This window comes from Athene noctua, chromosome Z (genome assembly GCF_965140245.1).
Source record: "Athene noctua chromosome Z, bAthNoc1.hap1.1, whole genome shotgun sequence".
Taxonomy (NCBI): Eukaryota; Metazoa; Chordata; class Aves; order Strigiformes; family Strigidae; genus Athene; species Athene noctua.
In genome coordinates this window covers 80,786,904-80,814,509 of record NC_134077.1, presented here as the reverse complement: position 1 = coordinate 80,814,509, position 27,606 = coordinate 80,786,904, and the positions used below count along the sequence as shown (strand labels likewise).

Genomic DNA, 27,606 nt, shown 5'->3' with positions numbered 1-27,606 from the left:
TTCTCAAATGAGGACTTAGGGGTTTGTTTTAAGAATCAGTCTACTTTAGACATTGAAAAAAACCCCTGCACTAATTTTTTAGAATTAGTTAAGTAACTCAAGTCCACCAGTTTGGGTATATTTGTATATTTTAACTTGCATTGGTATGTTAGTGATTGATACCCAAAATTAGACCTTACATATGTATTCAGTAGGTCTATAAGACTGAAGACTTACCTATGAACATAAAATTAAGCACCCAGGCAGCCCTTTTTTAGTTTAATGGGATAACCCAGATGAGTGAAATTTAAACACATGCACAAATAAATGCTTGTAGGGTCTGGTCTTTAAACTATGCTATAAGCAAGGCTTATGCTGCTTTAACTGTGTCTTCTCATTCCTTTAATTAGATAGATTTTTAAATGGTGTTGTGAAACTGGTGCACTTTTCTGCAGACAGGGGTTTAGAGCATGGTCTCCTTGCTGACTGTGTTCAAAAGTAGAAAAACACTCTCCAGGAACTCTCAAAACCCCCAGTGCCTGAAGAGGGTGGGGGTGAATTTCATACCTGCACACAAACACAACATAAGAGGCAGCATTTTTCTTCCAAATTTTCCCCTCTACACACTTCTGCTCCAGATTCCACCTGTCCTGTGTCTCTGTACTTGCTCTCATTCCGAACACCATTGCTCAGCTGCTCCTCTTTTCCCTCCTCTCTCTGCTTCCCCTTTCGTGGTCTCCTATGAGCAAACACAGAGAGAAGAAAAGGAAGACTGGAGTTAAAAACCTCACCTCAGGCCTGTTGGCAGGAGTCCCAATAAAAAGAAATGATGGTATCCTGTCCTTGGCGTTTGGATACCTTCCTGCATTTGCCTAAGTTCCTAGGGCAGATCTGATACTAGAGGAACACTCTCCCTATCTATTCATCTGGCAACCCGTGGGTTACCCAAACAGTGCGTTTCACTAAAATCTTACTATTTAGTTAAATCTGCTGTCTCTCTTCCCATTCCTGTGGGAACACACTAAGCCCCCAAACCTGTATGAGCTAGATGTGCCCAAGTGCATAAAATAATCAGCATCCAGAAGTCACTTAGAGGAACAGAAGACAAACCACCCCCTGATTTTCAGGTTGCTATTGGCAGGATAAAGGAGCCAGGAGAAAATGTGAACTTCCCCACAGACTGATCCAGCATGCAAAGGCATTCTCAGTAAAATTAGCTGCCAAGAAGCTATTGGTATCCCTCTAAGATATTGTGCCAGTCAGAGAGAGGCAAACTCAGAAACAAAGGTTTCCTGCAACTGTATGAGCTTCCAGTCGAATGTGGTGCCTAAACTCTACTAATCTTAAGCACTTGCTTGAAGTGTAACACATACTTAGCACCGTGCTGATTAGGCATAGCCTTGAGGATATGTTAAGATCGGCCTGTATCTGTGTTTAAAGTGCTTTACAGATGATGGGCTCAGATTTTGTCCCTGTTATTTTGTAAGTATGGATGTAGGGACTGCTTAAGAGCAGATACAGGAGATAAATCCGTTTGAAAGCTTTTTGCTTTTCCAGTGGCCACTGAATCTGAGTGCAGCAAAGGTAGTCAAGCAAGAGCGGGTCAGGGACAGAAGCAAAGAACACAGTTCTGAAGGTTTCCTGCCCCTCCTGACTATGTTCACTTCATAGACAAAGAATGACTCTTTATAGGGGTTCAAGAAAATGTTGTGTAAAATGCAGCTTTAATGGTGAATGTAGGTTGTGGTTGAGATTTTTTTAAGCTTTAGTCTCCCACTTTCTTTGTGAGCTAATGTAAATAATATCCCATTTTGTTGGGGAAAAACTGCTGTGCTAACACTGGATTAGAATTGCTGGGGATAGCTGCTGTACCTTGTAACCCGAAGTGTACTTTTTTGACTGTTATGTTTTTTTCTTCAGATTAAAAAAATGGATACAAAAATACAAAAATAAAAAACCAAGAACACTGCCAGCAACAGCCATGCTGTAACTGTGGCTTCTCTCTTTTTTTTTTTTTTTCTCTGTACAGTATTACTAGTAAATAAATCTGCCTTTTCACTGCGCCTACTTCTGTGTCTTTTTACTGTGTTTCTTTCTAACTACCACTCTTCAAGATGCTCTGTGATCTCAAGGACATACCACACTGGAGCTGCCTCTCTCACTAAAAGAATTAAAGTACTAACTCCACAGTTGGTTGGGTTTTTTTTCCTTTCCTCTACTGCTGTGCCCTGCTGCTCTGACTGTTATTTTTATTAGATGCTTCAACATATCTTAACTCATTGTGCCTGTTACTGTCTCACTTCTTTTTTCCCTTTCCTTCTCATGAGAAATTTTGCCAGGCATATTGTGGACCCTGTTACTGTAGGATCACATGGCATCTTTTCATATTTGCTGAAGATAAAGGATTGGCTTTGGTCAGCAAGGTAGTATGTCCCAGGTCAACTTATTTCCTAACTGAGGAAAGTATTCTATATAGCATAAGTAATTCCCCAGAAGTAATCACTAAAGAATTTAAAGACTGACAAAAGAAACAGTGTGCAGTCTTCTTCCAGGGCTTATTGCAGTGTCCTCTCTATTTCAGGACTGGAAGAAGCTTGCCATAGTCTGACTTGTAGGGAAAAAAAGAAAAACCCTCCTGTAGTTTTTTCCCATGATGTTATATTTACCTCAGCTAAGAATAGTGATGTGTAAAATAGCCAGGAATCATAAGCCTCCTTCTCAGGAATTTTAAAATTCAGCTTAAACTCAGTCATTTAATAAACTCACCACAAATTATCCATTGTTAAATACTTTCCCTCTGCTCCTTTCACGCAGTAGCCATACAGATAAACATATGTGCACACACTACACATATGTATCTGAGCCTTTGCAATATGGTGCTTTTTAGCATCACGAAAGGAAAGGCCATGCGCCCTTCTTTGCTGCTTTAGAATTTAGTCCTGGAAGTTTTGCAGTAGATGGGGCTTCAGGTTGGTTTTTTTCCTACTTGTGTTTGAGTGACAGAAAGTCAATTTTGTCTGGCCTAGAAGACTCTGTGAATGACTGGAGAACTGGTATGTTTTGGTCACCAAAGGCCTAGAATTGATTCAGCTGAGAGAAGCATCATAACTATTTAAATTTCTTTGATTTTGTAAAGACCTTCCTAATCCAGAAGGTGTGTTAACATGGCAAAAGGAGGGATCATGACCCTGAGTTAGCAGAAGTGTCTGTGTGAAGACCATGAAATGACAAAGGCATTATCCTGTGTGACTAATTTAGTGTTTGGACACTTGGACACATCAGATACATATTCCATTGTTGGTGCATACCATGGCCTGTGACATACTCTTATTTTCATTCCAGCTCATTTAAATCTATAGCCATGAGAGGGTTTTCAGACATGCTCCTCCACTGCACAAAACTGGGTCATCCAAAAAAACACCAAAACCAGACTAGACAATTTTGATATCACTGTTGTTACTAAAGTTTCAGAAATAAAATATTTCCATGCATTTTACTTTTTTAAATCTCTAGAAAAAAAAGTGGGTGTTTTTTTTTCTTTTTTTCTCCACTGTCATGGAATGTAGGAAAAAAGAAAATGCTTAGCAGCTGGTGAGATAGCGGGCCCTCCCCTGAGGCTCTTCTGGAGTTGCTCCCTGGAGGTCAATGACTTAACAGAGTAAGGGCATATTCAGCATGTGGGAGGTCAGCCCTCTCAGGTTTTTGGTCTTTTTGCTTTATTTTAATAGTTCTGCATCCTTCTGGTAACAGAAGGAAGATAGGTGCTTATTCTGAAATTTCAACAGTTAGGTGTTTCAGTAGTTTGTCAGGGGGTAGAAGTGGAGTAGCTCGTTTCCAGACAGCTGCTTACTTTCCCGCAGCACCCTCACAACCTGCCCTTGATCCCTCAAAGCTCATACCAACTCAGCACACTTCTTGCTTCACACTACAATATTTTTGAGGTTACAGGAAGAAACCTCTAAGGCTAATAGCTGTAGGAATTAATAATAAAAAAAGGACAATAAATTAATAACAATTTCTGCTGTCCCAGGACCTCCATTTGCATTCCCCATATGCTGCCAAGGTCTGCTCAGATGTCCATTTCACTGTGCACAGTCACATACAAATCTTCTGTAACAGCTCATGGGAGAAACACAGGCTGGTCCCTAAAGGAGTTTAAAAAACCCCAAATATGTTATGGCTGTGCTGAATGTCATCCTACCCATGATAGAAAAACTACCTGCTTCATTGTCACAAGTGTCTAGTTGACAGTGACCACCTTCTCAGATGAGACAAGAAAGGAGATACCCACATAGAAGTAGAGTTTTCTACATCAGACTTGAAGGAGGGAACTTCCCAACATATAACCCAAAAAAGAATAGAGGGAATAATCAACTAGCAGAGTGATAACAGTGGGTAACTCCAAATCGGGGGTAGGGAGGAGTAGTGTTGCTGCACAGTCTGCCTGGCCTGCAAACCTAGGGATTCGGTCGCCTCAGTAAGAAGGGAGTTGGCTCCTGTCTTTTATACACAGCAGTTCCTCAATGTGTAAGGAAACATGCTCTCTGGACGCACTGAGCACTAATAAAGATGCTGGTCCAGGTCCTGTGAAATATAATTTCCAATTGCTGCTGCTCCAAGCAGTTCAGCATGACCTCAAAAAAGTCCCTCATCTCCAGATCTACAAAGGTATGTAGATAAAACATTATCCCCTTGATTTAGATGGGAAGTGTAGGTATATAAATACCTCTGTGAGTCCAAGATTTTTCATGTTTTACATCTGTAATTTAGGCTAATTAGCACTACCCTGTGGGTCTGTGGTGATATATCTGTCTGTCACAAGACTGCAAGAATGTGGGACATACCCTGAGTACACAGCATCACAAAATGTCTTCTTACTGTTAGGGTTCCTTGAGAGGTTCTCCTTGTAATGGCGCTGCCAAACCAGAAAAAAATAGGCTATATTGCATCAAAACCAGACATTCACAGCAGTCAGGCATTTACTGTGAATGATGTGTTTGTCATGATTTAGGAAGAAAGGATGTAGCAGTCGCATGTTTGGTTGCTTGCAGGTGGCAGAACAAAGAACAGGTGAAGGGAAAAAAAGGAGACAAATGCAAAAATGGGTCACTTTCTCAGACATGATAAATCAGTTCAGCTTCCTTTTTGAATAATTCCATAGTGTGTAATTCATCACTGGCTACAGCTACCCTCCAGCTATAGATGAGTCTGCTCCAGCACTGGCAGCAATATGGTAGCTTTTGGGGGCAGGGGTGAGTTGGTTAAGCTAATTAGACCTGCTGAGAAAGATGCTGTCTATTTGCTTGAGCATAACTCTATGCCAAAATGACTGTACTGCTCTTTAGCCGGTGTGGTTACCTCTAGACAGCATTGCATTGTGGTTTGTAAGAATCCTATGGTTTAAAAGGAAGGATACTATTTAGTAGCAGGCAGCTACTTGGGCTGGCAGACGGTCTTGATCAATACACTGGAGTGTGGTACATATACTGTTCAGTTTAAAGCAAATGAAATTACTTAACCCTATCAATTTTTAAAATAGATTGTTGTGCTGCTCATTTTTTGTTATGTGGTAAGAGGTTTCTCCTTAACATGCTGCACTGTTATAGAAGCATCGTTATCACTGGAGACATAGGGATTCATAGACAAATTGGTGGACAGACAGAATAAATTCTTCCTCTGCTGACCAATTTAGACAATTTTGTACTCTTAGGTGTGGTTAAGTTATCAGGGAGATGGGGTAAAGTCACAAAGCTGTTAAATACTATGTTCAGTTGCACACTGAGAACAGGGCTGGCACATGGAAATTCTCCACTGCTGCTATTTCAGTCTGAATTTTTTGTTCAGAAGCTGGAGGCTGTCAGTGGGTTAGTAAATTGGGAGAGTTAACTAAGATAGATAGTTTTCACTTACAGCAGCCTGGGAGGAAAAGAGCTCTTAATAAGTCATTCCCATTTTTGCTGCTACAACTTGTGCTGCAAAATTAGTGCTGTTTGGGGTCCTGTTTGAATCTCCAGCTCAAGGAGTCATACAATTCCAGGAGAGTCTTTGCTACCATTTAAAAGAGACAAGAAGAGAAACAGTAGTTTCTGGGCTTCCTGGCTATTAATGAAATCTGGAGAATACTTGCTCTAGCTGCATCTACAAGCACTGCTGAATACAATGAGGAAATAGTAGTTAAGACATATGGAGAAGCTACTGACAGATCACATACTTTATTTTCTTCACTTATTTTATATATCAGGATTTAGAATTCACAGAGATGGAAATAACAGTGATTACTGATTTATCTTGCCAATGTGCTAAACATTTGCCAAACATAAACAAATCCAGGACCTAGCATGGAGGCTGTAGCCTACCTGTCTCTATTTCTCTACTCATTACAGATCCTACAGAGGAAACATCAGGGCTGAACGCTATAGACAATATTCAGAGTATTTAAAGGCTGTAATTGAAAATGGGAATAAAGGGAAAGCAACTCTTCTCTCTCATTCAGCATCAAGAAGGGTCCTCTAATCCACAGACTGAAAGGAATTAAGACCAGTCTGATGTCAAAGGATAACTTTCAGTTTAACAACTGCAAGTACTGCAAGCAGGACTGCCAAACCCCTTAGAAAAAAATCTACTTGTGCTTTTACGATCAGGACCTTACACCCTGAGGCAGTCCAGTGAACTCAGAGTGCCTGGGAAGTCAATGAGGGCACACGTTTTCCACAATGCACTAGAAATGAAGTTTTGAAATTAGTTTGAAAAACCATCTCTCATGCAATAATATTTTTAAAGATAGGTCCTGAGTGTCAGAGAGATTGCAGGCTGTAAATAATCAGTCCCAGAAAATCAGGGAGGGGATCACAGGCTCTGATGCAGATACCAAAGAAAGCACACCCATCTTACTCTGAAGTACACAACCTGTCACCAGCAGCACTGGAGAAGCAATTGTTTTGTCTTTTATAAGGAAATTAAGTGTCACACAAGCAAGATCTTCTCTTCAGGAAGGGCTCTGCTGTGGACAAAACTTCAAATAGCAAATCTGCTTACAGCAGCAAGAGCCAAACACGGTGTCAAAGTTCCAGTTACGCTTCCTGGGGTATCTAGAGGGTATCCATATTACCCTCTATAAAAGCACTTGACTCCCCCACAAGTTGCAGTCTTAATTTTCCTCTTATCTGTTCAGCCGTTTTCGAGTATGCACAATTATGTTAAGAAAAGGTTAGCCAAAACAGTTTATAGAACAGCTAATAATTTTTTTTCAGTAAGCAGTTAGGTTAGTGAATTGTGGTGATACAGGTTGCTGAAAGCCATGTTGTTCAACTAGGAGAGAAAAAAAGGTGCAGTGAAAAATAAAAGGATACTACCAGAAAACAGACCTGTACAAGAGAAGTTGGAGAAAAATGTAACTCTTCTACTAGTCTTTGAATACCCAGGAATCGCATTTGCCCTAACAGAAAAGAACGAGCCATGTGCTTGAATTTAATGACAGAGGTAGCCAAATTTATTTCCGTGGATCTGCTTGTATCATCCCACTTTAATGAAGTCCCAAATAACTGGAAACAGCAGAAAAGTTCCCCAGATGAGCCATCCTGTAAAGCAAACATCATTTTTGGAGAACGGGGTTATTGAACAGTATCAGGTAGAGAGCAAGATAACAATGAAGTACAGTTAAGTGCTTCAAAGGAACTAATCCCATGTGTCCTGCAGTGGTGAAGGTCTTGCTTTTTATGTAGCTAACAGCTTTTCTTCCAAGACCTCTATTTTGTAAAGATACCTTCCTTGGCCCTCCACTGCTAGTGGACTTGGAAGCCAACCATGTATGGTCCCTACAGAGCATAGGCGGCCAGGATGGTGCTGGGCAGGGAAAAGGAGGAGACAAAAATTATTGCTGCATGCTCTTCAGTCTGAAGGATGCTGAGAACACTGTCAGTATTAAAGCAGGGTAAATAATGTTGTTTTGATTCACTGGTGAAATGAACAATCAGAAGCAGAGCAGCGGATTCTACCATGTTGGACCCAAACTGAAATTTTTGAGTTGACAAGTTGTTTTAAAACAAGCCTGCTTTCTTCAAAATCAGAAGTTTCAATGCCAGCTGGAGGCATTTCAAAAGCAAACCAACCAAACAAAAAAAACCCACCACCAAAAAAACCCCCAATATCTAATTTGGAATACATTAAAAATATTACTTTGATGTTACCACAGAATATTGCCTTCATCTTTTTCTATCCAAAATTATTATTAGTGGCTTTCAATATGATTTCATTCTCTCAGAGCTCATTTTTTTCCAGAAACTTTGCTGTTCAGATTCAAGGGGAAAACTCACTTGGCTCCAGGGGCTGACACTATGATTTCAGTCAAATTTTATGATAATGAAGAGCCACAGACCCACAGCTGTACATTGTCAGTATAGACAATGCTCCTTTCTCTGCAGACTGTGGCCAGCTCTCTGATTTTCCCTTCCCTCCTGCCTGCTGCCTCTTTCCCTTCAGCTGCATGTGTATTTGCACAGCACTCCTTTGAGCACTGCTGCGCTGCATGGATGTGTCTGAAGCAGAGGGCACTCTGATCCAGCATGTTGCTACCCGCTGAAAGGAAGACTGGTCTAACATGCATTGCCATGCATATGAAGACTAGCACACTCTTCAGCAGATGCTAAAGCTTCTCAAGAACAAACAGCTCATGGGGAGCGATTGCTATTACTGGACTCATCCTTCCCTGGACAAAAAAATCACTCTTCCAGTGCCATGTGTGCATCATGAAAAACCTAGGCAATACTGACGTCTGTAGGAAAAAAGGACTTCAAGCCAGATGATCCCCAAACAACCTTCCCTTTCTCACTTCTACTGCATAAAACGAGGGAAACTCAAATCATGTAGTAGAGGTTGAGGCAAGAATATAAGATGTTTCTGCCAAAAAGATCTTAGTGAAAAAATGTCTTACAGATCCCGTAGCGAGAGAGGTCTCATAGGTGAGAAGCAATCAAAGAGATACTCTCCAGAGAGAAAAGATCCTTAGACATTCAGATCTGGTCACTGCTCAGAGGCACTGCTCTCCTGCATCCCTTACTCAAGTCACTTGAGCTCTCTCCCTCAACATACCTGCTGTCTTTTTTTCCAGGTGGAGACACCGTGCATCTTATGATAGCAATGTAAGCATTAATTAGTGTTTATAGGGACTATGTTGAGTAGGTTGTAAAGCAGTTCTGGTGGCTTCTGCCTGTTTCAATATGAATAATTTACACTGAATATAACAGAGTTACCAAGACAGAGTTGCTTGCTCTGTTTGTCCTTAAGAAGAAATCTTCTCTTGAATAAAATCTATGTTTTGATTGAGGTAGAGTGGCACTCTCTGTCCATATAGACACATGGTGCTGTGTACGTGCTGATACTACTGCAAGACAATTCAAGGCCCATGTGTTGATTAGTCATATGAAGATGATAGATTAGAAAATTGTCCCTGGCATTGTCAGGGAACAGTATTCCCTCTCTATTGAAGCAATGGCATCACTACTCCCCAGCAGGCTGTGTATGATTTTTTACAGTTCAACCCACTTACATTCCTACTCTGGCTCTTGCAGTGGGAGTCAGACAAGTGCAGAGCTGGGCAAGGCATGGCAAACATCCCCCAACTCATCCGACCTGAAGGCAAGTCAGTCAAGGAGAAATTGGACCTACTGGTAGAAAGCAGTTCCGTGAGAGGAGAAAAGGGGCAATATCTGTAACTTTTCTCCAGTCTGAGGAGATAGGGAATCATCAGACAGCATAATAAATTGTGGGTGGACTTTAATTCTTCACAGCACTGATGCTGAACTTGGGGATTGGGCTCCAGCCTGCCTGGCAGGTCCATCAGGGAGACGTCAAGCCATTTACAAATCAGGGTCTTTCTTCTCTGAGAGCAACCAACATATCATCAATTTTGCAATAAACAAAAAGTCAACAGGAAAAAGTAAACTTGGGAAACACACTGGAAAACTTGCTTTTGATCATTTTTTGTGTTGTACCACAGCCTATTGCAAGCCTTCCTTAGGTCAGAACTACCACAGCCCAAACACAGGTCTCCTGTAATTCATAGCAGAGAGGAGCATAGGCCACAAAGATCAGGAGTCAAGCCAACCCCAAACTTCAGGGCTAGGCAAAGCACAGGTTTTGCACAAGGGTGAGAGACAGCCGTATGATTTAGAGCTGGGCCTAAGTCCAGGCTTCCTCAGAAAATGGGTGAGCCAGCAGCTGTGGTTTGGTGTGGATCCATTGGTGTTGTTTGTGCAGAGCTATGCTGTACAGAGCATTATGTTCACATCATACCCAACACTAACCAGACCTGTAGACAAAGATGAAGTGCCTCCATAACATTAGCTTCAAACACAGAACATCCAAACCTGATCTAGACAAATTCCCAGACCTAAAGGTAAAACGTCAACTTCAGCCAGAGTTAAAATGATAGCATTCATGTCTCCAGATGTGAATTTCCCTCCCATTTGCTGTTTGTGTTTAAAAATAATCTCTCTGTGGAAAATCACTGTTGTGGCAGGATCAGCCCTTGTCAGTTTTGTCTTGAAGGCTTCAATCTCAAAGATTGCATTGGCTTTATGCTGGACTCAGAACTGGGCTGAACTTGACCACAGACCTCATAGTCATGAATAGCTTTGTAATTGCAGAAATTCTGACTTGTGTGTGTGTTCATGTATGTGCAGACAACTTCCCCCTCTCCTGACACAAAAAATACAGGCTTAGGTTTATGAAAAAATATTTTGTATTAATTCTAAACAATATATCCTTTTGTCAGTATTTGCTTTAGGGTTTTTCCAATTTATCGAATCTCAAGCTCACTGACTGAGACAGGAGTCACTTTTTTTCTTGGCAATATTTCACAAGTATCCTAAAATGTGCAAGAATAGGGCAAAAATGGAAAAGTTCTGATGTCTCACGTCAAAAAGCTGGCCTCAGACCGTACGTCTTAACAGAATCTGGTAAACTTTCAGATGTGCAGTACTACCCTCTCTGGAAGCAGCAGCTGGAGTCCTGGCTCCACTGCAATCAATGGGTGTCTTGTTTCTGATTTCTTGGGGCCAGGATACACAATGAATCTGTGTGTGTAAATCTTTGCAAGCCTAGATCCTAAAAACTGACATGGAAGGATGTACTACTTTACATAAGCCATAAATCTAAATCAATATACTAGTATTATAAATATCTGCGCTTCATGAAGGGAAGTTAAGTTTAAAAGAAGAGTCTATTTTGCTGTCATAAAGTTCTGAATATCCTGTAAAGCTTCCGAATGTAAAAAAGCATTTATAGTTCTATGAATACAGTCAGTGTAGTGTATCCCTTTCCCCTAGTAACAAGATAGGAGAGTTCAGTCTGGACATCAAATATTTATGAAAAATATATTAAAAAAAAGAACTTCCAGCACAGCAATGAGGGATAGCTTACTGAAGGTATGCAGAAAACTTTACTTGGTACTTGTTTAATTCTTTAAACTCTGCCTATATAGACTTTAGCCTATGATGTGACTTGCTGACCCACCTTCAAGATTTTGCAGTGGCATCTGTGCATGCTCAGCTTTGAGATAAGCAAGCTCAAGTTCTGAAGCTTCTGAAAATACAGATAGTCCAAAGAAAAGTTGAGATGACATTTGGATTAGATCTTGTTACAAGCGAAGTTGTGTTGTTTAGTACAAGTTATTCTTCTTTTGGAGTTCCTCTTTTTCATTTGTATTTGAATCAAAACTGTCATTTATAAAGTAGTGTGAATTAACGTAACGGTAAGATAGAGGGCAATATAGTCTGCACTACAGTGTAGATAGATCTTAAATTAAATAGGATTAACATCTAGAAAAATGGATGGGGAATGACGGGATTATGTATTAGACATAGTAGGGCTGCTGGTAGAATTGAACTCAGGGTGTTATGAAATAAAAAATAAAAATATCAGAACTGTTCCCAGAAATTGTTTAATTTAAAACTATTGGTATCATGAAAGTGACCACATTTTAGAAATAACATGTGGTTCTAGGAGACTGTAATTTTTGTTTTCAGATAGAGTAATAAACCCAAGGTGGTTATACATAGGAGCTGTGGCTTGGCAGCTGATGTAGGATAACGTTAGACTTCCCTCAAGAATCATAACTAGTTGAATGACAACTTACTATGGTTAATAGCAAAGTGATAGCATCTTGTATTACAGCATATGTGCCTTGTGCAACTGACTTGGTACACTTGATTTTACTAAAGTACCAAACAACTTAAGTTTTTGTGGAATACTCATTATTTCCAGGACGTCAGTGAAGAATTAAAAGGAAGTGGTCTTTAACAATTAAACTACAAAAGATTCTGTAAGATATTTCTAACATTTAATGTGCGTTTTTAGACAAGGCAAAGTTTTTATTTAAGTATAAGGTATATGGATTCTCACCATAAGAGTTAGTGCCTTATGACCGTTCTGCAGAATAGGAGTTGGGGTACTTTAAAATGCACTTCAAATCACTCCTAAATATTTGCATTAAAATAACTAATATTCCAAATTTTTGTTTAGAATCAGAAGGAAGGTGAACTGGATTAAATTCCAGTTGTCCTATAATACAATTTGCTGGTAAAAAACTCCTAAGAAAGCAGTAAAATAGTTCAATTTCTCCTCCCTGAAAGACCCCTAGAATGGTGGCACAGTGTATAAAAATAGCAAAGACCTGTCTCCAGAGACAAGCATACTAAAATAACCTGTCTGGGCCCCAGTGGGATTAGCACTTGAAATTCTGCTGTCCCTGACTGAGGCTGATCTTGTTGTATTTCTGACAAAAACTAACAGCTACACCACATAAAAGCCATCCTTGTGATACTGACAGTTTTCAGTTCCTCAACACAGTGTGTGGGTATAGCATGGCTAATAACACTTTCACCCAGGCCCAGACACTGCCATATCTCAGCACTTCACAGTCTTCAATGTAGTGAAATTTCACAGCATCCCATTAAGGCAGAGAGGTGCTACCATTGTTATATTAAAAATGAGGAAGTGAGGCAGAAGGACATGAAGTGGCTGCCTACAATGTGGAAGCCCAACCAGTTCCTCAGAAACAAACATTTTGTGATGCTGTTGTGGCTCATCACTGTTACCACATGTGCACATTTCATCTGCACTTAGACAGAGCCAAAGAAAGATTACCTGCCATCGCTTTATGGCTGTCTTTGTGCTGGTGCACTGATACAGGATGGGAGGGAAATGCCATGGCATTCCATAGCAGAAGCATGACTGTTCCCATTAGAGAGGTACCTTTTACTGATTCCTTATACAAGCAGCATTCTGACAGTGTTTCTGAAGGGCAGAAAAAGCACAACACAAATGTTGTGTCTTCCTTTCACTTTTTCAGTTTTCTGCAACATTTTGGTAACTCAGTCTCAACTAACGCACAGTTTTCTAGTGAGGATTACCCAAGTCACTGATTTGCAGCAGGAGCACCCTGGCAGAGGCAGGCAGGGCAATCAATATGTCTTAAACCACAGTGGCCAGAGATGGCATTACACAGCAGCAAATGTAAAATAATATCCCATTTTACCAGGATAAGATCTACCTTTTCATTTTATACCCAAAACAGAATAACAAATAACAAGCCAGGAGCTGTTTGGCAAACACTGATCCGTTAAAAAGGAAAAGTGAGCAGCCCCGTCAGGTGGACAAAGGGAGACTATTTGGTACCCCTTCAGTTTCTCTGCGCTGTTTCTTAGATCCCCCATAGCTGAAGGCACCAAGACAGACGGGAAAAGCAGAAATGGTGAAATGCTAGCTTCCAATGCTCATTCTCCAAAGGTTTATTTAGAAAAATGAATATACTTCCCATTGTAATTCTAAGCAAAGTTGGGCACCCAGCAGTGACTCATAGAAACCCAAAAATTAAAGATCTAGCTCAGATTCAGGGAAGAAAGATTCATAGTCCCATTCCATTTAGGTTGCACTGAACAAGCCTCTGCTTATGTCTCCATCTGTTTATTTCCGTGTATACAAAGCCTTAGGCCAGGCACGATCTCTCAGCTGTATTTGCATTATGCAGGAAATATCTCTGCTCATAAAGTCTAGCAGTTTTGAAAGTGTAGGCTTTAGAGTAGCACTGAAAATGTCATAGGACCATCCCCGTTTTCCAAACAAAAAAATATTCTATCTGAACTCAAGTGTTCACCTCTTTCTGCTAAACATAGGGAAGCAAATTTAGCCCTGATACAAACATGCAAACATCTCATTGACTTCAGCTGCTATTCAGCTTAGCTATGTCAAAGCTGAATTAGGCCTTGGGTCTCAAACTGTCTTGTCTGCTCTTGCCATCTGTCTTTTTTTGCTAACCTAATTCCTTATTAAATAGGGTGTCTGCAGTGAATGTGAACCTATTCTGCTGATCCTTTCTCTGCAACAAACATTGCTAGAGGCTAAAATTCCTCAAAGTTATGACTACTTTGACTGCCTCTGCTTCTGGATACTATGTGAGGTTCTTTTAAGGTGGCCTGATGTTCAGACTATGAAAGTCTAAATTCCTGAGCGTTCAGTCCTTTTGCAGTCACATCTTATACATTCAAAATTACTAAGCCATTTAGCAAATCGTAACTTCTGACACTACATGGATTCATTATCCATCCTCTTTAGAGGTCTCTGAACTGGTAGTGCTAAACATTGTTGTTCGTATACCATATAAATGATGATGGTGTTATACAGAAAAGAAACCTAAAGAAAACCAGACAGATAAATGTCTCCATGTTAACAAACCAATGGAAAACAGATCCAGAAAACATATTAAAGAGACAAGTCAGTGATGTGTCCAAACACATCCCTAATTTAGAGATTGTGGATGCTGGAGGAAATAGAGGGGAAGGTCTGAAGATAAAGACTGGGTGCAGGTGTTCTGCCTATATGAAGTGTCTTACTGCTCCTGTCAAAGACAATTGCTCTGGTCCAGTGGGGTATTTATTGTGTTCTTAGAAACTGTCTTTTACTGAACTAGAAGGCTCACTGCTGTTCTCAGAAACAGAATATGAAAAATCCAAACAACCTACATGCACAGTTAAAATAAATTAAGCATGACTGTTTTTTTTATCAGTGTAGGTTGTAAAGAGAATATTTGAATAGCCAGAATAAAGGAAGAAGTAGCTATGAACTTCATTTAAACTCAGACTGAACTATTCATAAATTGAGAGCTGCTGAGGATCAAGTCATTTGGTTGTCATTTAAATAAAATAAATTTAAAAAACACCACCAAAAAACACCTCATCTATTCATTATGTCTCTGCAATTTCATGTTCTAGGCAAGACTTGGCATAAAAGCACAGTGGTTCTTTCAAAAAGGGGCTTTCTAATACATTTCTAATTTCGAGAAATTTCACAAGAAACTTAGTTTGCTAGATTTCACCAGGAAAGGTTTAAACATGCAGCCTGACATTTGGGGACTTACTCTCAAACCATTTGAAATGTCTTGATCTTTGTTTGTTGTAGTTTAAAGTCTTATAAAAGTAAGTAATAACTCTAGCACAGAAGCATTAAGTATTTGAGTTACAGGTAATAGGAAAATTAATTTAAGCCCTGATGTAATTTTATGCTTTCTTCATGCTCTATTCCACTGGCATTACGGGCTTATTGTCAAAGTGGGAGCTATGAAAAATGTGTATTGGAACCCCAGTACAGGCTCTATGCTGCTTTTTCTCAAGAGGGTAGCTAATTCTCTTAGGATGACACTTTACTTAATCGACACTCATGCTAAGGAGGAGCGGAGGGAACCAAAGAAGATAAAGGGAGAAGCACATGCTCTACAAAAGCCATATTTTAAAGGAGGTCAGTTTCCTTTATCAGAGCTTTAGCATGTCCCCACCTAGGCTCAGGGCTCAAGCTCTGCAAAAACTCCCAGGTCAAATATACTGTCCATGCATCAGCTTCCACTTTGGTGTAGCCTGCACAGATGGACTGTCTCATCAGGCAGGGAAGTCTGTCATGTCATGGGACTGCCTTGCACATGAGTTCTGCCCCAGCAAGTAATGAAGGTGCTGTAAGCTAAAATCATGAGGCTCTGAAAGCCTGAATGCAAGCATATCTACCAAAGGTGAAGCATCAGCCATAATAGTTCTTTGATGCACTGTGCAATGAAAGTGCTTAAAGACATTCATTGGGTCAGGATTCTGTGATTCTGTGGATGTTTTTAATTTCAAATTTAGACAACGCACATCGCAGGACAGATACACAGCTGAGAGAGAACAAGAAGAACTGAGCTGGTAATTTCCACAAGCCTGCAGAAGTCAACCAGCATTTCTTACTGGTTTTGGATTGTGCCGTAGCTGTTTATTCTACCCTTGAAGAGCCACGTTTAGCATACCAGAGTTTTTGCATTGCATCAGCAGGGCATGCTTTAAGGAGCACATGTTGTAACTTTGAAGAACTGATTGAGGACAAAGCCAGAATTCTGTCCTCTTGGGAATACATGTCTGGCCTGTGCTCATTTTGAAAGTGCAGAAAGAAAGCACCTCTTTAATCTCCTGTTATATTTATTAATATGGAGGTTTGGTCAGGCTCCCAGGCAGAATCCAGGTTTTATGTTTCAGGATGTCATCTTTACACAAGTCCCCCGTGTTGGGACACTTTCCAGGCTAAGTTATATCCAGTTAGCCCATCTCTGTGCAGCAAGACCCAAAAAGGACACGTGAACTGTAGCTTGTTATACTTCTCATAATGCCCTAAATATTGGCTGGAAGGTGATGGATGTGGCATCACATGTTATCTTGTGATCTTTCCTTAAATATCAAATCTTTTAGGTGCAAAATACAGCCTAATATCATGAGACCAAAATCATAATTTAGAGGATCCTAAAAAGATATCTTCCTCTGTTAGAGAGCCAGACAATCCTTTACTGATCTCTTTCAAGCATATGTCTTGGATAAGAAACATCACTGGAGTTTTGACTAGCAAGCCATGCTTCTTTTGAATGTTGTGGCTGTGAAATTAAACATTTCACTACCTATTTTAATTATGGGGAGATGATGTGTGAATAACTGAGGAGGATATACTGTATCTGGGTATTACATTTGCCTGTCAGTTTGCTTTTTCTGGGAAAACAAAAAGTACTTTGAAAGCAAACACTATAATTTTTCCTAATTATATGTCATTTTCTAAGATTGCCAGCCTTATCCACAGAGGCCAGAGGCTGATGTATCTTCTCTAATTGAGCAGTAACTTTGTCTATAAGTACTCCCTCTAAAATGACTGAAACTGATTACCATGCAGCACAACTAAATTTAAATGAAGACAGGTGTCTTCATCCTTGTACATCTGGATCTTACCTCCTATGTCCTTTTGTTAAAAGTCGGATTATATTAACCTTACATCAAGCAGTGATTTTAATTTGACTACACTGTTACTAACCCTGTTCAGTGCTGGGGATCTCTTCTTGCAGATAATAGATCTACTCTCAACTTCAGGTGAACCAAATATCTGGCTGGAAAGGGTCCACTCCCCTGGATTGCATGGCTTTCCAGCACTGTCATGGCTCACACCATGATAACACCAGTTAACCTGCACCTTTCAACTCTCATACACCTATCTTGGGAAGAGCAAGATTTGGCACCACCATTGCAGAGTTTACAGGATTTGCACTAACATGTGTGTCTAGTACAAATGCACGGTTGAGGTAGGTTCATTCATACCTGGCACTTTTCTCTTTCCCTCAACAGAAGATAGTGACATTAATTAATACCACCTTCTGGTATTATTAATACCACCACTTTTAGTTTCAGTTTTGGATTTGCAATTTTAACTCAGAAGTATTTAAAACTGGAGGTCAAAACATTAGACCAGTCCAGACAGTCTGGGCTAGGTCTGCCTCACTGCAGACTACACTGCCTCACTTAACAACTACAACCTAATCAGGCAGATGAGCCCACTTTCAGTCTACTCAGAGGTCCTGCTGTTGCCTTGTCAGGAACTGAGATACCTCTACGGGGTCTTATGCTGTGAACCCCCACTGTTTTATTTGTTTAACTCCTGAGTTAACTATGAAAATCTTACAGCATGGCATTTTTAGCAGTGTGGAAGGAGACTTCTCAGAAGAAACTATACCTATTTATTCCTAAATCCACTAGGTGAATGTATGCAGTTCAGTCATTTCTACTGCATCTTCAGTAAGCTAGCCATTTATTTTCAGACCTCCAAATGCAAACCAGATCCAAAATGTCACCCCTGAAGGAGACCATGAGGTGTGAGAGGAAAATTGACAGTGATAGGTCCTTTTATATGCACTCTGTTACCTGCAGCTAAATGTCAGTAGAATGAGATTGTCCCTTTTCCTCCACAGTAATGCAACCTGACACATATAAGGATTTAGTCTGATGAGCCATACTGGTTGCTCACCACAGGGAAAAGCAAAAAAGAATAATTGTAAGATTCCTATAAAGACATAGTTTGCTGAAAAATGGAGATTGCTTTCCTCTCAAACCCACCAGGTGCACGCAGAGGCATGGCCATTTACTTCAGCAGTAGTATCCACTAATGGGGAATGTCCTGCCTGCTGCTAAAAGTCACAGAAGGGGAAATTAGGTTTAACTGGATACATACCACTTTTGTCTGTTGGAGATGCATCCACAGCATCTTCCTCATATGCACGTGGCACTCCCAACTGTTGGTACATACAGCTCCCGGTAACAGAAGGGATTATAAAATTATGCCTTGTCTGGTTCAGTGTGGGCAAGTTTAGCATGGTGAAGACAGGAGATAAACTGTCTAACCCTACAGTTAAGGAAATTGGACACAGATCTTGCAGTCCTCTCTGTTGGATCTGCTGAGAGGGTTAGGAGCTCATCTTCGTGGTATTTACACACATGCATTTCTTGGAGGCAAGAAATCTTCTGGGCAGATGCAGTGAGATGACCACCACAAGCTGCTTGTTTCCCTCCCTGCTTTACAGGCATGCACTTTCAGCACTGTATAACTGATGGTTTTTCTTTCTCCTAGTAGAGAATGGCTATCAGTAGCAGATAATCTTTCTGCTATCTTCTGCTTGCTTTCTGTGGTTGAGCTTAAGATGTCATGATTAAAAAGAATTTGCATAAGTCACTTGTGCTTCCCTTCTTTATATCATACAAGGAGTTCTCTGCTATTTTTAAACCCTTGTGCAAGACAATGAATTCACTGTTTGGCTGCACTGCTGCCACATATAGGAACTAACTCCAGACAAAGCTAGGAGGCTATCTGCTCTTTTAATGATAGAACATCACACTTCTTACCTGGTGTTTCGAAGTAAGGGAATGCACTCCAAGGCAAATTACTGCAAGTAAGAGAAACAAAATTCACAATTTTTCCCTTCCTCATACCTCCCAGTTCATGTCAGAGTTTTAGCTTATTTCCTGCAGACCTTTTTTCCTCCAGAAACTTCAGCAGTGTTTCTCTCACAATTTCATCATAAACTGTTCACTGGGAACAAGATTGTTGAGATTGGAAGCAATTTTCTAAGCAACATTGTAATCTCATTCTCTTAGAATAACTTTAACCTTAGGGCTCGTCTATACTTAAGGTTTCATTGCAAAATACATGTAGATTATGGTTCTGAGGGCTTTTTGCTTGCTTCACAGCAGAAATGGTGAACTTCATAGCACACTTGCAACTATTTTATGCTACTGCAACTAACTATTGAAAGGGTTTTGCCCACAGAGTTATATCTGTCAGAAAATGCATGCACAATCTGAACCATTCGGTCATCACTGCTGGTCACCGGGAATGATGTCGGTAGGTAGAAATTCCTCATTAAAACAAATAAGGGACAAAGCTTGAGTCTGGTGTTGCATGGCTTTGTAGCGAATGACTGAAGATATAGTTGTTCTCCCAAGCTGCCATTGCTTCCCACACAATTGAAATATGCAGAAGCTGTGTCAAGAGTATAGCTAGACTGGGCTAGTTCAGAGCACTCCTGAAAGCCTGACTGAGCTGAAAAGAGCTAATCCATGTCAGTGATGGAGATCTGCAGTGGCTTTAACTACACCATCTGCAACCAGCAATGCAAGTCTATTTAGATGTTTTCCAAAATGGTGCCAAACTACATCTGCAACTAAAACATGCATCTGAATTTTGGAGACTGAGCCTTTGACACCTATTCTTAGTACAGATGCAGCACAGTGCTTCTGGCATGGTCACAATCCAACCAGTACCCTCTGAGAAATGACACCAGCCAAGGCTCCTTTTCAATGGGGCATAAAGTGGGTGTGACTTCTCTCCTACTAGCCCTAATAGGGAGACTTTGCTTTATTTAAGTCCAAAATACATCACAGTATGAAAGCTGAAAAAAAAAAAAATAATTTGGAAGAGAAAAGAAAATCAACAAAAGAGAATTGTGCCATTAGCTCTATGACTTGTGCATACACTCCAGTGAATAACACCGCTATCAGACGCAGAAAAACAGATTAAATGAGCTAGCACTCTTAAGACAATTGCTATCAGAGGCACATCTCAAGAGAAGTGACACCTACAGCATTCTTCACAATAATTTTTCTAAGACTGAAGATTCTATGGAAACTGAGACTAAAATATTTTCTTAACCCTTAGAGGTGAGCATTCAAAGCATAGTCAAAGAGTAAGAAAGTTTCCTTACTATTGTTTCAAAATATGGCCAAGATGCAGTGCCTAAACATAGCTTATAGTAATGAAAAGTAAGTGCAAAAAACCAGATAAATGAATGGCTTTCTTTACCACTTGAGTTAAGCCTTTGTCTTCATACTGATATGTGACCTCTTCCAATACGAACTCCGTAAGGTCACCAAGCCATTTTAATAAATAATATTGAATAATTCAATAAATAAACATGTCAACACTCTTGCTGAACGTCCTTTTTTCCTAGACTGTGTCTCTTTTTTTCTCTCCCTTTCCTTCTTTGAAAATTTTATTTTTCTGAATGACCTTCTATTATTCACAGGAATAATTGTTGAAAAACTCTGCTTTGTAGTTTAACATGGCATCTGTCTGCTGGCTCAGCTGGGCATTGCCAAGACAGCAACACGAGGACACAGTTTGGCTTTCATTTTTAATGACAAGTCATATGTAGCTGAAAGAAAGCAGACTGAAAAACAGCAGGATTCCCTGTGGCTCAAGTCAAGTGAAAATAGTTGCTCTAACAAATTGCTTCCTTGGCCTGTTCAAGACCAAATGGACCCGTTTAGTGATGATCCAGGATTTATGTGAACTTATTTTGGAACTGACCTGTTCCCTTACAATTTGAACAGGGCAGGATACACTCTGGTGAGCAACAGACCGACTGGCAGATCTGAGATGGCTGCACACTCCAGCAGGCAGACAGGGACAAACTGGGAGCAGTAATATGTCCTTTTGGTGCAGGGGTGCAATCTCCCTTGGCTCTGAAAAGGACAAAAAGTGCTCCCACAAACAACCTCAGTGGAAGAGGGTAATAAATCTTAAACTGCTCCAGCTGCCATGCAAGTGAACATTTGACTATGCCCTAACCTTTCATAGCAGGTATAAATGACTATCATGTGAGAAATGAAGAAGGCTTGATTTAGTGGTATTTGATCACTGCAGGAGTTTTTCTGGTGAATGATCATAAGCACTTTATCTACCTTTTCCTCTGAGGAGAAAAATCTTTGCCCTAAGTGTTCCCTGATTCAGGTTGGTTTATGCTACGACCTGCCCCTTTATTGTACCAGTTTCTTTTGCAAGAGGATGTGGGCTGACAGGTTTCAGATGGATACAGCCTACCCTTGGTAATTGTTGTATGGTACAGGGCTTGGAGTTGTTTTCTACCAGCTTAAGAACACAGCAATGAGAGTCTATATGCTGAAAACACAAAACAATCTGTTACTAAACCAAGCAAAATTAAGACCCTAAATCCATGGTTTCTGGGTAATCCTTGCTTTTGAGAAGAATTTTCTAAGAGAGTTGTGGGCCCCTGTAGAGAGTGCACATATTTTGGTAGCGGAATAGCACCTTAGTTTCCTTTCTTTGTTCAGATCCTGTAGAAGTAGAGCAAAAACCCAAAAGAGCTGACAGACTGAGATGGATGGAGCAAGCACTCTTGAGATGAGTTTACTGCTCCAGATCACTGCTAACCAACACAGAGGTGCTTCCTCCAAAGTCACAGCACAACCCGCGAAGAACTTTGATTCAGGAGCTAGTTAAGAGCAATGAGTGGATGTGCACAACAGTTTTCCAGATCCCTCATCAGTACCTCTATTTTTCAGCCATATTCTGCACTTTTACTGCCAACGACATCACTAGGAACTGGGCATCTCCCTCTTTCACTTAAATTTCATCCTTCCTGTCTTGACAACTTTCATTCCTTTCTCTTCTGGCTAATGTAGGTGAGCTGAGAGCCCAAATTCCCTCTTATTATCTGCACCTTGATTTCCCTCCCAAGTCTGCATGGATACTCTCTTAAGGAAAGAGACTGTTAGCTCAGCTTCATTCCTGTTGTATTGTCCTCTCCTCTTTATTGTTAAACTCCTGTCATCCATCAAAACCTATTCACAGTTGAAATCAACATCAAATAAAAGGAAACAAATAAGTCAGCACAGTGCTACACAGAAGTGGAGCTAGCATGCAGAGAGATGGATGAAAAGCCACTGAGCCCCAATAGTGCTGATGGAGCTGCCCTGCAGCTGTTCTGGTTGAGTTACTTCATCACTGCTGTACAGACAACGATAGAACTTTCAGAACTAATGGCAGCATGACTAGTACTATGTGCAGCCTTTACAGCATGCCCATGGATATGAATGTGCTTGGGATTTTTTGTTTTTAATCCAAGGGTGATTATAAAGTTGCCAGGTCCTTCATGCAAATCAAGTCCATGCTGTGGCAGATACGGCCTGTCAGCAAATACAGAGTGTGGAGATGAAGTCTACTCAGGCTTATGGTACCTAAAATTTTGTGATATTTGGGAGAAATCTATCCTTTTCTTATGTGTTCTAATTGCTAGGCCTTGGACTTTCATTAATTTTTCCTAGTTAGGTGTATGTGTTATTGCTGTAAAGATCTCTTCTTAATCTTTCATGTGTTGCCATATCAGTGGTGAATATCACTTGCAGTGACAACTTGAGTCAATACTAGTGACTGCCAAGAGCTATGCAGAATACTAGAATACTTGTGGCACAAGTGTGAAATTAGCCTACCCTCATCTCCATTTAGCATCCCAGTCACCAACTGCCCTTTCTTGGTGGTCATAGATTGCATTGGCAGAGAACACAGTATGTTTTTTAGTGAACTCATACCTTTTTCCTCAACCACACCTGCAACTAGTTCAGATGTGAACTGATTCACACTATGTGATGAGACCGTTGCGTCGCAAGCAGGAGTCCTGGAGGAAACCAAACCAGAAACTTCTCAGGGTTACATGAAATACTTTTCAAACCCTAGTGGAAACACAAATATTCAAATCAAGTATTATTCCTTCTGACACTGTGGTAACATTCAGTCCAGGGAACCAGACTAAATCTAATCTGACATTAAATCCTGGAAATATAATATAGATCTAGAGATGTCAGTACCAACTGCTCCCATTCTCTGATCCACTCCTACTGCACAGCTACGTGCTAATGCAAACCAAGGCATCCACACAAGGACAACATACTGACGGCTTCGCAATTCCAAATACATTGCAGGAAAATATGGACGAAGACCTGAGTATGAAGGGATGCTTTAGTCAAATGGTAAAAAAAGGCACACAGCTCTATTTTACATCTGTCTTTGAACAGCAGAAAATCACATAGGTATCAGTAGACAATCAGAGGCCCACTACGCTAAAATGCTCTACAGACGTATAACAAGGAAGGTCCTTTTGTCCTGAGATTAGCATGAGTAAAACTATTAAAGTGAGCTGGAAATAAAAAAAAAAAAAAAAAAAAATTTAAAAAAGGCAGAAAAAAGAAACTGGGACAGAATAAACTTTTCTGCAGCACCGCTGCAGCACCGCTGTAGGGAAAACCCAGCAGAGATGAATGCAAAGGAGGGATCGAGCCTGTGGTAAACTCACAAGATTAGACTTCTAGCTTTGTGGACTTCTCCAGAGTGCTGAGAGCACAGCAAGAAAAAAAGGTCCCAGTTTTGCTATGACGCACTTCCACTGGTTTTAATGAACTCTCCACACCTTGCTGGGGGCTACCTATTGGCTCTGTGGACTACATGGACACCATAGGTCAGCATGTAGGAAGAAGAGCAGTCAGCCCCAAATAACCTGTGCTCGAAAAAGTTAAAAGCACCTACAGAATTTTGGCACATGAGTGGCACTGACACTTTTTAATATTCTTCACCCAAGGCAAAAGATCTGAGGCTGCCAAAAAAGCAGGAATTCCCATTGTTAGAAAGAAAGATACATGTATAGTCAGTGTCTCTGTGTAGTCATAGGTAGACTACAGCTCAAGCTAGCACTGTAAGCAATGCCACTCTCTGCTGGAGCAATGAATAAGCAAAGGGCATCTTTGATGCACGGATCTATTTGCATAAGTAATCATAACACAACTGTGGAGCATACACAAACAGTGGTGGTTTGAAGAGACACACTCAAGATCATAGAGTGAACTAGCAACAGAGGGCATGAATATCCGTCCTTGTATTGACCAAGAACTGCAGAGCCATTTCAAGCTGTATTATTACATGGGCCATATTTCAAATTTAGTAGGCACACACAGTGCTGTGGTAGCACATGGAAGGTTATTCAATGTATTCTCAGTGTGAACATGTACATCCAACAGTGTTACTAGAGATGATATATAAACCCTTGTACATCCTTATCCTCTACAGAGGAGATCATGTAACCCTATAATTTAATTTCACAGTTAAGAAAATATTCACTGACTCTAATTCATCATTATTTATTGTCATTATTGCCATTGTTAAGGAAATTCCAGAAGCAATCAGGCAGCTGTCTGTGGCTAGCTGTGCTTAAGCAAGATTGTCCCTGGAGGTGAAATCAGTGGATATGTTCTTACTTTCTTCAAAGTTTAATCCTCATGTAGAAATAGAAGTGCAGAGGTTCTTCTGCCAGACAGGACAGACAGGCTGCCTGCATCATGCCTTGCAAGCTGTGCCTGCAACCTGACCTCACCGATAAGCAGTGGTGACTTCTGCCTGGCTGGCAAACAGTGTTCACTAATGAGATTCTCTTAGTTAAGGGTCCAAGATGCTCTGAATTACCCTTCCCTTGGGATACAGAGAAGTGCTGAAAAGTCCTTTGGCTTCTCCCCAAGACAGGACAAGCTCATCCCAAGGATGGTGTGAGCACAGGCACACCTTCAGCACAGCAACACAGGCAAGCACAGAGCAACCAGTGTCTGGGGAGTTCCCTGTGGGTGGCAAGGCTGGACCTGACAGCCAGGGCCATACATCACCCCATCAGAGACCAGGGCAACCTCAGACCCGGGTACTGGGCACCACCCTAGGGACAGGGATCACCACTGCAGGGCTGAAATTGAGTAAGTCCTTCCTGAGCCATAGCGTGCCGTGTTAACTCTCTAAGCACTCACTGAATCTTCTCCCAGTGGTGGCTTCCTCTCCACAGCACACAAAGCTGTTTCTAGCTGGCAAAGATATTTTTCAGTCATTGATTTTGTACCCTTTCTGCTTTCTTTAACAACACTGACAAGATAGCAGGCTGGCAACAGAGTGTGGCTGGTAGGAATAAATCCAAGCAAAGCAAAGCAACCTCTCAGCCATGCATATTCTCCCATAGGCAATAAAATGTCTTTGGTTTTGTAGGCACGGGAGGATCGGATATGCTGCCAAGGGACCCGCCAGGACCATGCTTCTGTGAAAGTCCCAGAACTGAGGAGGGTGCAGGGGTAAGTCTCCTCCCACCGCGTCTTTGTGGGAAGCACAGAGATCCGCACTGCACTCGAACGTAATGCTTCGTGGCACCCCATGCTCAGTGGGGTGGGCCACATCTTTAGCTGTGAGGAGGTTGTCATGGTGGGAGTAGTTTGCACAGCATATCCTGTTGGTGTGCACTGTGTTTGCTTGACTACTGCAGCATCTTCTCCTAAATGTTTGAAAGCCCTGTGCAGTGGTTGGGATTACGTAGACCTTCAATAAAAGTGCATCTCTTGGGGGTTCTTGTTAAATAATCCTGTCAGTTCACTGCAAGATGATGAAAAACTAGTGCTCAATCCTTCCTCACCATCAGTCAATCCCCCACACATCTTCCCTTGCACCTTCTCTTCTCCTCAGGCCCCCCTGCAGTTCCTGCTACCCCACCTCCTCTCACCTGCTGGAAACCCATGCATGAGTAGCTCTGAGAAGCAAGCATCTGAGAAATATTCATTGGGTGGCACATGGAAACATGCCATTTTGCTGGAAAAGGCATGATGGGGATATTCCTTTTTCTCTGTCATTCTTGGTGTGATTGTGTGCAGCCATGTGTTTTTAACAGCAGCAAATTAATTCATCGGTAAAGTGAGATGTTGGGAGTGGAAAAGGAGTGAATGGGCAAGTGAATTCCTGCAGGGACAAGACATTATTCTTCAGGGCTGCTGACACTGCTGAGTGTGAAGTATGTCTAAAGACAAAACCAACCATGTTAAAAACTAAAGACCTCTCCAATAACTTTTTATGATAAACTGGATTTTTAAATAAAGATGCAAACTTGGATATACATAGCCCATAAGATTAAGCTTATTTTAATCTTTTACATTTATTTAAATTAAATTAAAATAGTAATCAAGGCTGTTAAACAGGTTTGGATGAAACTGATGAAGCATATTTCATACTTCTGCTATAAAAGCAGTGGAATTTTTTCTTAAATTACAGTTAGTGAAATTTAGCTCATTAACTAACTCTTTTGTTTAGAGAAGCATTTAAAAATAAAAATGCAGCAAGTTTGTATCTTCTTCTGGTCTATGAGTAAAAACCAGTGTGGAGATGCTCAGATCAGCTAGCTTTAAGATCTTAAAGGTCATGGAGAATAACCAGCTAAATTCAGCACCTGCAAGAACTTTTTTTAACAAGGAAAATGTAAATGCAAAACATGTTTTGAAAAGCTTTTCTTAGATTTTTCTTATCATATTTACTAGTTTAATTTACCATTTAAAAAAACATTAATAATTTCCTCAAAATCCAGATTTCACACAGTTTTTAAATATTTAAGTGCTAATAAAATCCAAAAGGGGCTGGACCAATCTGATTTAAAAAAAACCCAAACAACCAAACAAACAAAAACTCCCAAATCCCACAACAAACAGATCTGCTAATAAACAGCAAATACGAACTGACTAAATGTGGTTAACAATTTAGAATTTACAATATAGCGCAGAATTTCATACTCTTGGCTATGAAAAACAATGATCAAATTTAAGTTTAAAACGATATAAAGCAGCAAATCAACATGTCCTCAGGGGCATCAGTCAGTGAGAATCTACCTTTCTTTAGTCAAATAATTTACAACACAAACAATAAAAGTAAGGTTCAAATACATAATGCAAAGCCATCAAAATGAAACTTTCCTGTTATGGTTAAGTCAGATACTTAAACCATTCTGATTGCAGCTGGAGCATGGAGTTACACAGGTGTTCCCAGATATTTTGCACTGGTTCCTATCAGTGTTCTGCTCGGTGCAGTATCGCTTTGTAGCAGCTCAAATAGAGCAAGCAGGACCTGTAGGACTTCTGGGAATGCTCTGAGCTGGAGTTTAATCAGTTCCTA

General features: G+C 40.6%; 1 protein-coding gene across 7 annotated transcripts in view; it reads left to right on the top strand.

Annotated features, from left to right (window-relative positions):
- PALM2AKAP2 (PALM2 and AKAP2 fusion) overlaps positions 1-27,606 on the top strand; it is a 262,585-nt gene that overhangs the window by 126,335 nt on the left and 108,644 nt on the right. For all 7 annotated transcript variants that reach the window (XM_074932056.1, XM_074932057.1, XM_074932061.1 and 4 more), the window contains one exon: positions 25,669-25,751. In XM_074932056.1, the coding sequence (XP_074788157.1) occupies positions 25,669-25,751 (83 nt within the window). The remainder of the gene's footprint in view (positions 1-25,668; positions 25,752-27,606) is intronic.